The sequence below is a fragment of the Heterodontus francisci genome, chromosome 11 (genome assembly GCF_036365525.1).
Source record: "Heterodontus francisci isolate sHetFra1 chromosome 11, sHetFra1.hap1, whole genome shotgun sequence".
Lineage (NCBI taxonomy): Eukaryota > Metazoa > Chordata > Chondrichthyes > Heterodontiformes > Heterodontidae > Heterodontus > Heterodontus francisci.
The window spans coordinates 33,992,724-34,010,566 of NC_090381.1; the positions used below are offsets into that span (position 1 = coordinate 33,992,724).

The 17,843-nt window shown below is 44.9% G+C and overlaps 2 protein-coding genes across 3 annotated transcripts in view; one reads left to right on the forward strand and one right to left on the reverse strand.

The window, feature by feature from the left end:
* Positions 1-13,410, reverse strand: part of LOC137375193 (vitamin K-dependent protein C-like) — a 69,440-nt gene extending 56,030 nt beyond the window's left edge. Inside the window, exon 1 of one of the 2 annotated variants that reach the window (XM_068041967.1) lies at positions 13,293-13,410. The gene's annotated coding sequence lies outside the window, so the exon portion shown is untranslated. The remainder of the gene's footprint in view (positions 1-13,292) is intronic. The other variant, XM_068041966.1, reaches the window with a different exon arrangement.
* On the forward strand, positions 11,885-13,402 carry LOC137375014 (uncharacterized). Its single transcript, XM_068041639.1, has one exon. It carries the CDS (start codon positions 11,885-11,887, stop codon positions 13,400-13,402), a length of 1,518 nt encoding a protein of 505 aa, XP_067897740.1.
* Positions 13,411-17,843: the final 4,433 nt, after the last annotated feature.

Consider the following 17,843-nt stretch of genomic DNA (forward strand, 5'->3'; position numbering starts at 1 on the left):
TTATGTGGTGTCTTATCAAATACTTTCTTAAAATCCATATAAACAACATCCACTGCATTCCCTTCATCAACCTTCATTGTTCATTAAAAAATTCAATTAGTCAAGCATGATCTGCCTTTTACAAATCCATGCTGGCTATCCTTAATTAACTCAAACCTCTCTAAGTGCCCATTGATATTTTCTCTGATTATTGTTTCTAAAACCCTACCCATCACTCATGTTAAACTAACTGGCCTGTAGATTTGCTCTTCTATCTATTTCTCACTATTTGGAGGCCTATAGAATACCCTTAGTCGCGAGATCATACCCTTTTTGCTCATCAACTCTAACCAAATGGATTCTGTCCTTGCCCCTTCAAGGACATCCTCCCTTTCCAGCATTGAATGACATCCCTAATCAGGACTGCCACCCCACCTTCCTTTTTTCCTTGTCTATCTTTTTTGAACACTTCATTACCTTGCATATTAAGCATCTAGGCCACTCCATTTTAAAGCTATGTTTCCGTTATAGCCACAACATCATATTCCCATACTGCTATTTGTGCTTGTAGCTCACCAACCTTATTCATCACACTTTGTGCATTTACACACATGAATTGTAATCCTGTCTTTACATTCCTTGTAGTCTTTCTTAGCCCACAACCATCTAATACGGACTACTCCCTTCTCTAGTATTGTCATTCTGATCTCACCTAATATTTTGTTATTTCCTACTCTACTGCTATCTGTCTCTTCCAATTCTCTGCACACCTTGGTGTTTCCCTCTTGTATTATCTTCTGGCTCCCACACCCCACCAAGTTAGTTTAAACCCTCCCCAACAGAACTAGCAAATCACCACACAAGGAAGTTTGTCCCAGCTATGTTCAGGTGCAACCTGTCTGGCCTTTCCCACCTTCTCCAGAACTGGTCCCAGTGTCCCAGGAATCTAAAACTCTCCCTCCTGCACCATCTTTCCAGCCACGTAGTCATCTGCACTATCCTCCTATTTCTATACTCACTTGCGCGTGGTGTAATCCAGAGATTGCTACTTTTGAGGTCCTGTTGGCTAATTTCTTACCTAGTTCACTAAACTTTTTCTGCAGGACCACATCCCTCTTCCTAACTATGTTGTTGGAACCAATGTGGACCACGACAGCTGGCTGTTCACCCTCTCCCCTCAGGGTGTTCTGCAGATGTTCAGTGACATCCTTGACCTTGGCACCAGGAAAGCAATACACAATCCTGGATTGACATCTGTGGCCACAGAAATACCTGTCTGTTCCCTTAGTGTATCTCCTATCACTATTGCTTTTCCAGTCTTTCTTGTACCCCTCTGTGTTGCTAAGCCATCCGTTGTGCCATGGCCTTGGCTCTAACTGCACTCCCCAGATGAACCATCACTTTCTACAGTATTCAGAACAGAATAGCAGCTGGAGAGTGAGCTGCACTCTGGGGTCTCCTGCATCACCTGCCTGTTTTTCTTCTTGACTGCCTGGTGGTAACCTGCTCCCCCTCTGCCTGCATACTCTTAACTTGCGGGGTAAGCATATCTATTAACGTGCTATCCATAAAACTCTCAACCTCACGGATGCAACGCAGTGATGCCAGCTGCTGCTCAAGTTCCGAAACCTGAAGCTCAAGCTGCTGTAAGTGATAACACTTCCTGCACATATCGTTATCCAGGACATGAGAAGTATCCTGAATCTCCCACATAGCACAGGATGTGCACTCTAGAAGTTGGAGCAGCCCCGCCATTCCTCTATCTATTAGGTAATAAACCTTGGTACTACAATTAAACCCTGCTACTTATAAACCTTGCTACCACTAATAACCCTACCAATAGTAATAATAAACTTTACCAATACTAATCCACTTTACCACATCCAACCAATATTAAAATGTTACCAATAGTAGTAATAATCTCACCAATAGTAATAAACTTTACCAATAGTCATAGTAATAAATAGAAAATAGTCACCAGCCAATCTTTACCATTAGTAAACCTTACAACCACAAATATTATCCAAGTTTTGATAGATAAATGAAAAAAATACTCACCAACCAATCAACTAACTGTTTTCCTGAGACATCACACTTTTATTCTTTCCTAAACGTGGTTGGTCCACTCTCTCTCTCTGCCACCCCTCTTTTAAACTCCCCGCTGGTCTCTCTCTCTCCTTCCCACGGCTCTGGTAAACTCCCCGCTGGTCTCTCTCTCTCTCTCTCTCTTTCCCACGGCTCTGGTAAACTCCCCGCTGGTCTTGCTCTCTCTCTCTCTCCTTCCCGCTGCTCTTTTAAATTCCCTGCTGGTCTTTCTCTTTCTTTCTCCCCTTCCCACCCCTCTGTTAAACTCCCCGCTGGTCTTGCTCTCTCTCTCTCCCTCTCCTTCCTGCTGCTCTGTTAAACTCCCCGCTGGTCTCTCCCTCTCCTTCTTGCCACTCTTTTAAACACCACGCTGGTCTTGCTCTTGCTCTCTCTCCTTCCTGTCCCTCTGTTAAGCTCCCTGCTGGTCTTGCTCACACTTCTTCTGGCCTATTTCACAGTGATCCCAGTCTGCTGCACACTCCTCCCGGTCTGTTCAGGGAGTTCGAGAGAAGAGCTGAGGCAACTGAAAGCTCTGCCACTAATAATGACAAAGGGAGGCCTAATTGAAGGGCTGGAGAGTGTTGTAGAAGTAGGATAGTGCAAGGTTCTGATGGGGTTTAAAGTTCATAGATTCATAGAATGGTTATAGCATATAAGGAGGCCATTTGGCCCATCATTTCCGTACTGGCTCTCTGAAAGAGCAACACAGCTCATCCCAGTTCCCCACCTTTTTCCCATAGCCTTGCAAATATTTTCTCTTCAGGTGCTTGGGCAACTCCATTTGAAAGCAGTGGTTGAATCTGCCTGCCTCATACTCTCAGGCAGGGCAATCCGGATCCTTGTTGGGGTCTGAAGTTCCATCAATGGATAAAAACATGGTAGTTCAAGATAATAGGATGAACAGGTGTTGGGTGTTAATTAGTTAATTGTACTCAAGTGTGTATATATATATATATATAAGGAAGAGCCAGCTAGCAGTGTTGTTTGGAGAGTAAAAGTGTTATGATCAGGTGAGGATGTCCTTCTCAGCCTATTGCTGGTTTGGGTGTAAGAGGGGTTAATTCTTAAAAACAATGTATTTTTAACTTCCCCCTCAGGGCATCCTTGTTTGCTGCCTTCTAATTGTAATGGCAAAGAAATCAACCAGACAGGTTTTCTTGGAGTTAACAAGAAAGGCATAAGTTTATTAACCTTAAAACTCTAATTGAGTTAAAACCACTAAAAAATGTGATGTGCCCATGCTAGCATGCATATGTGATAAACACATATGCAAATAGAGAGAGGAGAGGTTTGAAGTAATATGGAGTTCAGTTTCTCATTTTGGGAGTCAGTGTAAAGCCTTTGATTGCAGTTAAGTCTTGCAGTTCTTGTTGGGGTCCAGTGCACATTTTCACTTATTTAACTGGTACCAGAAGGCTGCAGGAGCCTTCTGTCTTGAAGCTGGAGTCACTTCTGTGGGTCCCTGGAACTTTGTGAGGGAGAGATGGGTGCTCTCCAAGTTCAGTTGCAGTCTCTTCCCCAACCATGTGGCATAATTCAAGAAATTCCAAGTTGGCCAGCAGGTTAGTCATGTAACTAGCTCCTTATCTGGGCTAACCTGCTTAATGAGGTTTGGATTTTCCCCCAAGCTTGACATTCTCAGTGGGGTGGAGGGGGATGCTGGACTTTACAAATTCAATGTCCCTTGATCAAAATCTATCTGGTTAATTGAATCATGGAGCAGTTCCATTGTCTCTCATTCAACTGTCTTTTAGAATGCAGATGTGGAGCCATGTTTTCAGCCAATGCTGTGGTGTCTTTGAACAAGTTATTTCAAATCCAGTAACTGTTCAAAATGTTCTGTATGATAAAATTAATGTCCCATTTTGGTAGGTGTGATTTTTGTCATGCCTCCACATCCAGAGGAATGAAATGTTGTTTGGAGTGCATTTCATTACAAAAATAGAGTACAGGAAAACATGCATGCATTTCTCATTCATTCAGGAAATCCTAAAAATTGTTACAGCCTGTCTTTTCTTGGTAGCAGTGCTGCTTTAAACTGCCCCTTTCCCTTGAGGTGTGTCTGAGATAGTTAAGTGTTGCCCAAAGGGGTTTAAAGTTTCTTCACTATCAGCCTTCAATATATTGGGAATGGGCATCCCAATAAAAATGTGATTTTTTTTTTTTTGTGGGGAGATGGGAGGTTTGCAGTTTGCCATGACTGCCTTGGGTGCCTTTGTTCCTGTTGAGGTCTGCAGGGGGAAGGTTAGATTTAATTAGCCCTGGTTTGGTGTTCAGATAATGGGAGTCAGCAGTAGGTGGATCCATTGTAAACTCCTTCAGTACTTGGATGAGTCATGCTAGGGTTTTTCACTTTAGGGGAGGGTTGGTTCCCTTTTCTCCTGACTGTGGGGGTGGATTCTTTGCTAATCTTCCCTTTGTCCTCTGGGGAAATGCTTTGCAGGGATTTGTCCAAATTCTACTGCACTTGCTTGCTGTGCTTCCTCTAGGTGAGGCATTGCCCTCAGTTTCTCTGCCCTCTTTAAATGCTATTAGCAACTCTGGTGGGGTGCTTCTGGTCTCTGCATTTACATAGGAGGATGTGGGGTCTAATTTTTAAAACATTTTGGGATTGGCGGACCAGACAATCAGGGTTTCCATTTGGGAATCCTCTTGGAACTCCTTTAACCTGTCCTTTGTCCCTTTTCCCTTCTAACTTTTTGCCAGCCCTGTGCCTGTCTATCCCCTTCTATTCTCAGCAGTGGTCCCTTATAATTCACCAGCCCTCTGCTGGAGGGTCCTCCAAATGTTGAAACAGGACATAGGGGTGCAGATTTCACTGTAGGTTGGGGTTCCCCTCAACCTGGCACATGTGGCAACTCTTAATTTTCTGCCACATCCTAGTGGAGTTTTGGCCAATCAAACTGCTGTCTTATGCAGGCTTTGGTGTTTTGTATACTGACATGTACAGTCATTGCAATCTCATGGGCCATTAATATTTCTCTATGGCACCACTACCTGATGATCTACTGTCCACTCTTTGTCCTCTGGTCTGAGAATGCTATTTAAAGAATGAGGTACTGATTGGGAAATGGCAATCTGACTCCCTCTGCTTCAATTTCAGTCTGGGCAGCCTGTGCTAACTGTCAATACTGGGTCGGCTCACTGAGCCTCAGATAGGGAAGATTCACTTAATTCGTTGCCTGGGTCCTCTAACTTTCCAAAGAGTCTCAGACAGACCTCATGGTCATCTGCCTGCAGTGCAATTCAGTCTCCTCTGGGGCAGCTGGTTTCATTATGGCCTGATTCACTACAAATGCCAGGAAACTGCAGGGAACCATCCCCTGCCACTGCCCTGTCTCTGACCTCCTGCGGTCTCTTTCACTACTGGGGAAGCTATCACCTTCGCCCCCACCAGATCATTACTTCGGAGCAGGTCAACCTGTCCACAGGCAATCTAGGGACAATTCCTATGGTCACCAGTCCTGAAACTAGGTCATGCTGCAAGTGCACCCAGTGTAAAGGTACAGGCATACACTGCCATCCAATACTATTCTGGTGTTTACTGCACTCTCTGGGGGGGGGGGGAAAGGCCTGACCTTTCCCCCGTAAAAGGGATCTCGTGGCCTGTTGAGGTCTGCAGGGGGTGTCCCTGAGGTTCACTATGGGCTTGCTTGCCCCACTTGAGGGATATGGGGTTACTCACCCTTCAGACACAAAATCCTGAAATTTTCCTGTCCCTACAGCTGTATGTTTTCTGGAGCTTGCTATTAAAACATTACAGTGCAGTACAGGCCCTTCGGCCCTCAATGTTGCACTGACCTGTGAAACCATCTGACCTACACTATTCCATTTTCATCCATATGTCTATCCAATGACCACTTAAATGCCCTTAAAGTTGGCGAGTCTACTACTGTTGCAGGCAGGGTGTTCCATGCCCCTACTACTCTGCCACAGCTTGCTCAGCTGTGCTTTCCATCAGGGTCCTTTCTCCTTCACTGAGTGCCTGATTAACCCTCCAAGTTTTCCCTGTAGTTTCCAGCAGTCAGTTCTTAGATGACCTGCTTTATTACAATGGAAGTGCACAGGTCTCTGGGTCTCACTCTTTCTTACAGCACCTTCCTTTTGGCTGGAGGAGGGCCCCCTGTCTCCTGCTTTTCTTTCTCTCCCAGGACTGCTTGGGCTTCTATCACCTTCCCACCCTTTGTCCTTTTCGGATTTGTGGGTGTGACTAGGAAAGGTTTTCCCTTGGGGAACCGACTTCTATATTAGAGCAAACTGATCAGCCAGAACTGCGGCTTGCCTTGCTCTATGCACTTTTTGTTCTTCCACGAGTCTTTATGGAGAGTGGAAGAGAGTTTTTAAATTCATCAAGCAAAATTGCCTCAGGTTTTCATAGCTGGGCTGTACTTTAAGAGCCCTCAACCATGGTCAAAAGCCAGCTAGTTACTTCTCTCAATATCCAAGTAAGTTTGATCAGCTTGCTTCTTGAGGTTTGAAATTTCTGGTGGGAGGCTTCCGGGACTAAATCACATGCCCCGAGGATAGCATTTTTTCAGTTCATAATTTGATGAACTCTCATCTGGCAACAGGGAATAAATCTCATGGGCTTTTCCTATTAGCTTGCTTTGCAGCAGGAGTCCAAGCCTCAGCTGGCCATTTTAACTGTCTTGTAAGTTTTTCAAAAGATATAAAAATGCTTCCATGTCTCCCTCATTGAATTTTGGGATCAGTTGGGAAAATGTTAACAATTCAGTACACAGCCCTGAATATTCTCCATATTGGCCATGCTTTCACTGGGGTTACTCTCACTCCCTAGTTAACTCAAGCCGCCTCAGCTCTTTCTCTCGTTCCTTCTGGAAGGTTCTTTCTCTCTCTTTTTTTTTTTCTTTCTCCTGTCTCTCCCTTTCTCTCTTTCCCTGTATTCCAATTCAAGTTTCCTCTGTTCCAGTTGTATCTTTGTGAGCAATACCTTGTCAGTCTATTTCTAACCCTGTTTCTCCTTCAGATTCGAGGGAAAAACAGTTGGCCACTAGTCTTAGGAGTTCCAATTTCTTAGCTTTGGCATGGAGAGTGATCTCCCACTGTTCAGCCATATTTCTCAACTCCTCCATAGACAATGCTCTGAACTTATCCCAAGTTACTTCACCGTGGCTTGGGGAGTTAATGGCTTCAGTCACACAGACATGTTAGTATTCTAGCACACACAACCACAAAAAAACCTGTGTTGAAATTTTTTCTCTTTTTGATTGGGATCAATTTGATTTCCCACTTCCAATTTCTCATTTTGTCTGTGGGTCCAATTGTGGATGCTAGCCCCCGAATTTGTTATGACCAGGTGAGGAAGGGGGTCTAGGGCTCCCCTCAGCCTCTTCCTGGTTTGGCCGTAACCAGGTTTAATAAACACTTTTTAAACTTCCTCTTGGAATCCTTGTTCACTGCCCTCTAATTGTAATGGCAAAAAAATCAACCAGCCAACCTTTCTTAAATTTAAGGTGCAAGTTTATTAACCTTAAAACTACCAAAAATATGCGACGTGACTACGCTAGCATGCATATGTGATAAACACACATGCAAATAGAGAAAGGAGGAGAAAATGAAGTTCAGTTTCTCAATTTGGGAATCAGTGTAAAGCCTTTGATTGCAGTTAAGTCTTGCAGTTCTCGTTGGGGCCCAGTGCACAATTTCACTTATTTAGCTGGTACCAGAAGGCTGCAGGAGTCTTCTCTTGAGGCTGGAGTTACTTCCATAGGTCCCTGGAACTCTGCATGAGAGAGATAGGTGCTCTCCAAGTTCAGTTGCAGTCTCTTCAACTGTGGCACAATTCAGAAAATTCCGAGTTGGCTAGCAGTTTAGTCATGTGACTAGCTCCTTATTTGAAACCTGCCTGACGAGGTTTGTGGATTTTCCCCCAAGCTTGACAGACACTCAGTGGGGTGGGGTGGAATGCTGGCCTTCTACACATTCATTGTCTCTTGTTCAAAATCCATCTGGTTAATTGAATCAGGGAGCAGTTCCATTCTCTCATTCAACTGTCTTTTAGAAAGTAAATGTGCAGCCATGTTTTCAGCCACTGCTGTGGTCTCTTTAAACAAGTTATTTCAAATTCAGTAACAAAATTTATATGTCCCATTTTTGGTCAGTGTATTTTCTGCCACAAGAAGCAAGCTCTGTGACAACCAATAAACAATCTCCTCCAAAGCATCCTAGTCTCAGTGTCTTCATAAACAGGCTTGGCACTTTCTCCAACAATCTTAACCACTTGCTGCATAAATAAAATTCCTCATGTCCCCTTCTGATTCTTTCAACAATCACCTTAAAGCAGTGTCCTGTGCTTCTCGACCCTTGCAGCAATGGGAACAGTATCTCTCCATCTACTCTATCCACACCCCTCATGATTTGAAACACCTCAATCAAATCTCCTCATTCTTTTCACTAAAGAGAACAACCCCAGCTTCTCCAATCTATCCACATAACTGAAAACCCTCGTCCCTAGAACAATTCTCATAAATCTTTTCTGCACTCTCTTTACAGCCTTCACATCTTTCCTAAATTGCGTAGCCTAGAATTGGACAAAATACTCCAACTGAGGCTGAACCAGTGTTTCATAAAGGTTCATCATAACTTCCTTGTTTTTGTACTGTCTCTATTTATAAAGCACAGGATCCCGTATGCTTTTTTTTTTTTAACCACTTTCTCAAACTGCCCTACCACCTTCACAGATTTGTGCACATATATGCCTAGGTCTTTCTGTTCCTGTCCCCACTTTAGAATTGTGCCCTTGATTTCATATTGCCTTTCCTCGTCCTACCAAAATGTACCACCTCACACTTCCCTGCATTAAATTTCATCTGCCATGTGCCGGCCTAGTCCACCAGCCTGTTCATGTCTTCTTGAAGTCTATCACTATTCCCTTCACAGTTCACAATACTTCCAAGTTTTGCATCTTCTGCAAATTTTGAAATTGTATTTTATATTTGTAGTTATAATTGCATTTTAGAATAATTGGACTGCAATATGGTATTATATCCAGCATGATCCTGAATTAAAATATGATATCCTGATACCCAACATTAAAAGCTGATATCCAAGTGTCCATTCTTGAATCAGTTTTTTCTTGAAACAATATGTAGATAGTTCCAAAGAAGGGTCACTGACCCGAAACGTTAACTCTGCTTCTTTTTTCACAGATGCTGCCAGACCTGCTGAGTGGTTCCAGCATTTCTTGTTTTTATTTCAGATTTCCAGCATCCGCAGTATTTTGCTTTTATTATTATGTAGATAGTCCAACTCGGGATGGGGCCGTACTGGACCTGGTATTGGGGAATGAGCCTGGCTAGGTGGTCGAAGTTTCAGTAGTGCAGCATTTCGGGAACAGTGACCATAATTCCATAAGTTTTAAGGTACTTGTGGATAAGGATAAGAGTAGTCCTTGGGTGAAGGTGCTAAAGTGGGGGAAGGCTAATTAGAATAATAATAGGCAGGAACTGAAGAATTTAGATTGGGGGCGGCTGTTTGAGGGTAAATCAACATCTGACGTGGGAGTCTTTCAAACGTCAGTGGATTAGAATCCAGGACCGGCATGTTCCTGTGAGGAATACGTTTGGCAAGTTTCGGGAACCTTGGATAATGTGGGATATTGTGAGCCCAGTCAAAAAGAAAAAGGAAGCATTTGTAAGGGCTGGAAGGCTAAGAACAGACGAATCCCTTGAGAAATATAAAGACAGTAGGAAGGAACTTAAGCAAGGAGTCAGGAGGGCTAAAAGGGGTCATGAAAAGTCATTGGCAAACAGGATTAAGGAAAATCCCAAGGCTATTTATATGTATATAAAGAGCAAGAGGGTAACTAGGGAAAGGGTTGGCCCACTCAAGGACAGAGAAGGGAATCTATGTGTGGAGGCAGAGGAAATGGGCGAGGTACTAAATGAGTACTTTGTATCAGTATTCACCAAAGAGAAGGACTTGGTGGATGATAAGCCTAGGGAAGGGAGTGTAGATAGTCTCAGTCATCTCATTATCAAAAAGGAGGTGTTGGGTGTCTTGCAAAGCATTAAGGTAGATAAGTCCCCAGGGCCTGATGGGATCTACCCCAGAATACTGAGGGAGGCAAGGGAAGAAATTGCTGGGGCCTTGATGGAAATCTTTGCATCCTCATTGGCTACAGGTGAGGTCCCAGAGGACTGGAGAATAGCCAATGTTGTTCCTTTGTTTAAGAAGGGTAGCAAGGATAATCCAGGAAATTATAGGCCGGTGAGCCTTACATCAGTGGTCGGGAAATTATTAGGGAGGATTTTTTGGGACAGGATTTACTCCCATTTGGAAACAAACGAACTTATGAGCGAGAGGCAGCATAGTTTTGTGAAGAGGAGGTTGTGTCTCACTAATTTGATTGAGTTTTTTGAGGAAGTGACGAAGATGATTGATGAAGGAAGGGCAGTGGATGTTATCTATATGGACTTCAATAAAGCCTTTGACAAGGTCCCTCATGGCAGACTGGTACAAAAGGTGAAGTCACATGGGATCAGAGGTGAGCTGGCAAGATGGATACAGAACTGGCTCTGTCATAGAAGACAGAGGGTAGCAGTGGAAGGGTGCTTTTCTGAATGGAGGGATGTGACTAGTGGTGTTCCGCAGGGATCAGTGCTGGGACCTTTGCTCTTTGTAGTGTATATATAAATGATCTGGAGGAAAAGGTAGCTGCTCTGGTTAGTAAGTTTGCGGACGACACAAAGGTTGGTGGAGTTGCAGATAGTGATGATTGTCAGAGGATACAGCAGGATATAGATCGGTTGGAGACTTGGGCGGAGAAATGGCAGATGGAGTTTAATCCGGACAAATGTGAGGTAATGCATTTTGGAAGGTCTAATGCAGGTGGGAAGTATACAGTAAATGGCAGAACCCTTAGCAGTATTGACAGGCAGAGAGATCTGGGCGTACAGGTCCACAGGTCACAAAGTGGCAACTCGGGTGGATAAGCTAGTCAAGAAGGCATACGGTATGCTTGCCTTCATCGGTCGGGGCATAGAGTATAAAAATTGGCAAGTCATGCTGCAACTGTACAGAACTTTAGTTAGGCCACACTTCGAATATTGTGTGCAATTCTGGTCGCCACACTACCAGAAGGACGTGGAGGCTTTGGAGAGGGTACAGAAGAAGTTTACCAGGATGTTGCCTGGTCTGGAGGGCATTCTCTATGAGGAGAGGTTGGATAAACTCGGATTGTTTTCACTGGAACGGTGGAGGGGCGACATGATAGAGGTTTACAAAGTTATGAGCGGCATGGACAGAGTGGATAGTCAGAAGCTTTTTCCCAGGGTGGAGGAGTCGGTTACTAGGGGACATAGGTTTAAGGTGAGAGGGGAAAAGTTTAGAGGGGATGTGCAAGGCAAGTTCTTTACACAGAGGGTGGTGAGTGCCTGGAACTTGCTGCCAGGGGAGGTGGTGGAAGCAGGTACGATAGCGACATTTAAGAGGCATCTTGACAAATACATGAATAGGATGGGAATGGAGGGATACGGTCCCCGGAAGTGCAGAAGGTTTTAGTTTAGGCAGGCATCAAGATTGGCGCAGGCTTGGAGGGCCGAATGGCCTGTTGCTGTGCTGTACTGTTCTTTGTTCTTAATATTTTTATAAAGCACATTTCTTTCAGTTTCATTGGTTAGTACCACGTACTGCAGGTTCATGAAGAATGCCAAGCTACAATGTACATTTGTTGCTGTCCAATGCAATCCTATCAGGCCTGACCGATTCGGATAAAACCATGGCCTTCGACGAATGTCTCAAACCTTTTGAATCCCTGCTTCAGATTATTCTCCAGGTATTTATCCAACATTCCGTACCTATGCCCGAGTACATCACTGACCCACCGCACAGGCCGGGATACGTCACTGACCCACCGCACAGGCTGGAGTACGTCACTGACCCACCGCACAGGCCAGGATACATCACTGGCCCACCGCACAATCCGGATTACATCACTGACCCACCGCACAGGCCAGGATACATCACTGACCCACCGCACAGGCCGGGATACATCACTGACCCACCGCACAGGCCGGAGTACATCACTGACCCACCGAACAGGCCAGGATACATCACTGACCCACCGAACAGGCCAGGATACATCACTGACCCACCGCACAATCCGGATTACATCACTGACCCACCGCACAATCCGGATTACATCACTGACCCACCGCACAATCCGGATTACATCACTGACCCACCGCACAATCCGGATTACATCACTGACCCACCGCACAATCCCGATTACATCACTGACCCACCGAACAGGCCAGGATACATCACTGACCCACCGAACAGGCCAGGATACATCACTGACCCACCGAACAGGCCAGGATACATCACTGACCCACCGAACAGGCCAGGATACATCACTGACCCACCGAACAGGCCAGGATACATCACTGACCCACCGAACAGGCCAGGATACATCACTGACCCACCGAACAGGCCAGGATACATCACTGACCCACCGCACAATCCGGATTACATCACTGACCCACCGCACAGGCCGGAGTACGTCACTGACCCACCGCACAGGCCGGAGTACGTCACTGACCCACCGCACAGGCCGGAGTACGTCACTGACCCACCGCACAGGCCGGAGTACGTCACTGACCCACCGCACAGGCCAGGATACATCACTGACCCACCGCACAATCCGGATTACATCACTGACCCACCGCACAGGCCGGAGTACATCACTGGCCCACCGCACAGGCCGGAGTACATCACTGGCCCACCGCACAGGCCGGAGTACGTCACTGACCCACCGCACAGGCCGGAGTACGTCACTGACCCACCGCACAGGCCGGAGTACGTCACTGACCCACCGCACAGGCCAGGATACATCACTGACCCACCGCACAATCCGGATTACATCACTGACCCACCGCACAGGCCGGAGTACATCACTGGCCCACCGCACAGGCCGGAGTACATCACTGGCCCACCGCACAGGCCAGGATACATCACTGACCCACCGCACAGGCCGGAGTACATCACCGGCCCACCGCGCAGGCCAGGATACATCACCGACCCACCGAACAGGCCGGAGTACATCACCGGCCCACCGCACAGGCTTGGATTTATCACTGACCCACCGCACAGGCTGGGATTTATCACTGACCCACCACACAGTCTAACATATATCACTGCCACACTCCAGATCTGTGTTTTTAGAACAGAATTTGAAACAAAGTCTTCACTACCCCATGGTATAGTACCTTCAAAAATAATTTGTCCTCAAAAATCCAGATGTAATACTTTTCATCACACGTTGGGTTTTGCATTAGTGAACACAGCAAAGTGCTTGAAAAGCTCAGTTAATGACTAACTTCAAATATTTACTCAGAGTCCCTGTACCAGAGCAGGCTGTGTCCACGAGTAAATAAATGATGGCTGACAATCCCACAGCAATTTGTGGACATTTTGTTCGAATACCTCTTACTCTGACTCAATATTGTGGACTGCTCGTGCAGTACAATGTGGCCAAAGTGAGGGAGAAACACTATCTGAAATTAAAGGAGCACCAACAGCAGTATTTTCTCAGTGAGCACCTCAACTGACACCACAGCTGACCATAAACTTGTGTTCACTGTTTGCTCCATAATCTCCGAGCCCTGATGCCCTTCCCCCCAACCCTGTATGTTTCCTGTTGCCAAATACAGAATGAGTTTGGGGAGGAGATAACAGAGGCATCATCCATAATAATTTTGCAAAAATCATTTGAATAGAGAATTGGAGAGTGCAAATGTCACATCTCTGTTCAAGAGGGAAGGGATAAGCCAGGAAGCTAAAAGTTGGTTTAGTCTTACCTCAGTTGTGAGTAATATTCTAGACCGCATAATATGCGAGGGGGCACTTTGAAAGGTTTAGGATAATCGGAGAGTCAGTATAGATTTGTAAATGGCAGGTCATGCTTGAATAATTGAATTTTTGAGGAACTCGCTGTGTGTATGAAGGGAATGCGTTGGGGCTGATTTATTGGCTTCAGTTGTTGATCAGTTCTGGTCTGAATCTCAAGTGCACTCAATTCTCTGGCGTATACTCATTTGCATAATTGTTCATAAATCTAGAGGTAAAACTCAAGGGAGTTTTGGGATAACACCACTGGTAGGAGAGAGTCACTGCATGATTGTCGTATTTAAAGGGACGGGACAATTAAGGGGTCACAATGGAGGACAGAGAGAAAATAAAGATTCAGACTATTTCTGGAGATGCCATTAAAGGTATCTCAATCCATTCCAATCACTGACAAGACTGAAGGAACAGTGGAGTAATAAGTGGCAGGCAAAATGAAGAGAAAAAGGAGCTAACATGCAGCCTTGAGTCTGCAGACAAGAAATGATGCAGTCCAGCACCCAGTTCCAATTAATGGCTGCTGAAGTCAAGGTTGTTGTGAGGAAGGTTGTCAACTTTGTCACCCGAAGCTTTATTCCACAGGTCAGCATTACAGCTTGCCTGTTAGGAAATGTAGCTAAGTTTCAGACTGCAGCGGATCATTACTGTCACTGCGCTATGATGCATGGCAGCTGCAGGTTTCCTCGCAGTAGAATGGCACCACTTGGCATTTGCCTTTCTGACTACCTAGACCGTTGATAAGAAAGGTCCCTATGGCCATTTCCAGGTAGGTTTTCCAGAGCCTGCATCAATATTTGGTGAAATCTTGGAAAATATGGTTAAAAAGATGATGCTGGATCCCGAACACCCTGGGATACTTTCTTTTGTGCAGCTGCTCTCTCAGGCAGATGGAAAAGATCCCAAGGCATTATTTCGAAGAACAACACTGGGGAGAACTCCCCTGTTATGGGCAACATTTACCCCTCATCCAATGCCACTAAAATAGATTTTCTGGTCATTATCTCATTTCTGTTTGTAGGACCTTGCAGTGTGCAAATTGGCTGCCATATTTTGTACGTTGTTACAGTGATTGCATTTCAAAACTATTTCACAGGCTGTGAAGCACTTTGGGACATCCTGAGATTGTGAAAGGCACTATAATAATGCAAGTCTTCCTTTATTTCAGTACCAGGCAATGCATGACATGCTGTGAATGGGTTGCCTTGAGCAAGATGGGTAAACAGGCATTCATATCTCACAGTAACACTATCGGGGGTCTGCTGTCACAGCTTCACCAGAGTATGCTCCCTCTCTGAATGTGTGCAGGTGCTGATTAAAGGGGGTATACTACCATTTAGACAGCCTAACCTGCTTGGTATCTCTCTGCAGCCCCTCTCCTTCCTCTGAACACATCAGCTCAGAGGAATCCTTCTGGTAAACTGTCTGATGCTAACAAAAAAAGCCGGGAGGGGTTAAAAAAAAACTAAAATGATAATGAAGACAAAGACACCTGAGAGTCTAAACGTCAACAAGGTTCCCCTACCTGTAGGCTTGCCCAATGCCTCCTTCTTGTCAGGTTTCTATGAGCATGCACATCGTGCCCAGAAAATGGTGTGGCACCCTCCTCAACCTGTCTACTGATAGCTGCACTATGTACAGATGCACATCCTGTTCCAATAGCTGCACCTTATAGATACAGATGCTCTCTGCAGTCCTGCCATATCCAGTCTTGAGGCTCCATGAACATCCCCATTCTCAATGATGGTGCAGCCCAGCACGTAAGTGCAAAAGACATGGCTGAAATAGTCATAACCATCTCTAGCCAAATGTGCCAAGTGGCTGATTTATCTTGGTCTCCTCCTGAGATTCCCACCATCACTGTGACTAGTTGTTATCCAATTCGATTCACTCCATGTGATATCAAGTAACGACTGAGTGTACTGAAGATAGAACAGGCTCTGAATCCTGACGATATACTGGCTGTAATGCTAAAGACTTGTGCTCCAAACCTTGTTGTCTCTCTAGCCAAGCTGTTCTGATACAGCTGAACACTGGCATCTACCTAACAAAGTGCCCAGGTATGTCCTGACCACTAAAAGGACAAATCCAACCCAGTTAATTACCAGCCTACCAGTCCACTCTCAATCATCAGCAAAGTGATGGAAGAATTGTCAACAGTGCTATCAAGCAGCATTTACTCACCAATAACCTGCTCACTGATGTAGTCTTGGTTTTTTCAGGCGCCAAACCGCACTACAGCCTTGATGTAAACATGGATACAAGAACTGAATTCATGCAAAGGACCAGGTTTCCTAAACTTGCGTGGAGAAATTTTGTGTGGACCTTTTTTTTATTCTCAGGTTGTGGGTGTTGTTAGCAAGGCCAGCATTTATTTTCCAAACTTAATTGTCCTTGAGAAGGTGGGGGTGGGCAATAATTATCTCTAAGTTATATGCCACACAGCAACCCGAAGATTCCCGCACAGTCCATGCACAAATTGGCCTCTTTAAGTTAACGCACATGCACAGCCACGCAAATAAAATTTAAAGGGCCTGCATACTCCAAAAATTAAATTAGAGGGCATGTTGGTGGTGGGCATTGAATCGCTGCAGTCCATGTAATGAAGGTACTCCAACAATGTTGTTCGGTAGGGAGTTCCAGGATTTTGACCAAATGAGAATGAAATAATGGTGATATAGTCCCAGTCTTGTGTGTTAAAGTATGAATGAAGAGGCCACAAATCTTTTGTGCTTTGAAAGATGTTGGGGAAAGAGGTAGTTGGATTGATTCTGCATAACAGTATAGAGCCAGCATATTTTGAACTCAGTCGCTCTTGCCCATACCCCGTGGATACTTAAGATTATCTGTGATGCGGTGGCCAGAAGCCAGGGAATGATTCCATCCCTGCCAGTTCTCTCAGTGGCGTGGGAACACAGGGGAATGGAGGCCACTGGTGCCTTTAAAAAAAAAATCAACCTTTTGGACTTGCTTCACTTCATAGGGAAAAACAGAACATAATCAACTAGCAGCCCAAGACCTTCAGTAGTCTCCTAACTTACTGTTGGCCTTTATGTGGCAAGAGTGGATAGGGCCCTCAGTACAAGCTCTGATGAACACCTTTTCTTCACGTAACAAAAAAAAAATCAAGTTTTTTTTTAAGGGTTTTGAAACATGTTATATGATAGATGATTTACTGTAATTTAGTTAAATCTGCTGGTTTGCACGTTCTTGTTTCTGTTTAAATTTCCTCTTGAATAAACTGGTTTCACAGTTTGCAGTCACGCAGTCCATCAGTATGTTGTTTACCCTCAGTGAGAAAAATCAGCATGTGTGCAGTGGGATCCTGGACCATTTCCCGTGCGCCAAAGGCAAAACTGACGTTGGGTGAATGGGCGACTAGATGGGTGGTTAGGTGAGTAGATGGGCGAATGGGTAGGTGAATGGATGGGTTGAGCGAGTGAGTGGTTGGCTGAGTGAGTGGAGAGGTGAGTGAGTGGATGGATGAATAAGTGAGTGGTTAGGTAGGTGGGTGGGTGAGTGGGTTGACGAGGTGAATAGGTGGCTGGGTGACTGGATGGATGCTGTTGATCTGAAGTACCTATCAAGTAGTGACACAAAATAAGATCTTCTCCCCCGGTGATACTTTGCAATTAATGGCAAATGGATATCTAGATTCCTTTCAGATGGTTTTCCAAACCAGGTGTGCCTAACTTCAATATAAATAATAAGAGGAGGAGCATGAGTTAGCGTTTACAACAAATCACAGAAAACTGAGAAAAATTTGTTTTACTGGAAGATTGGATTCAATCCCACTGTATTTACATGAAATATATACATCGATTGACAATTAATATGTACAAAAAATACAGTCACAACCATATTTATATATAAATTAAGAATAAATACAACATGCAGACTTCATGGAATGGCAGAAG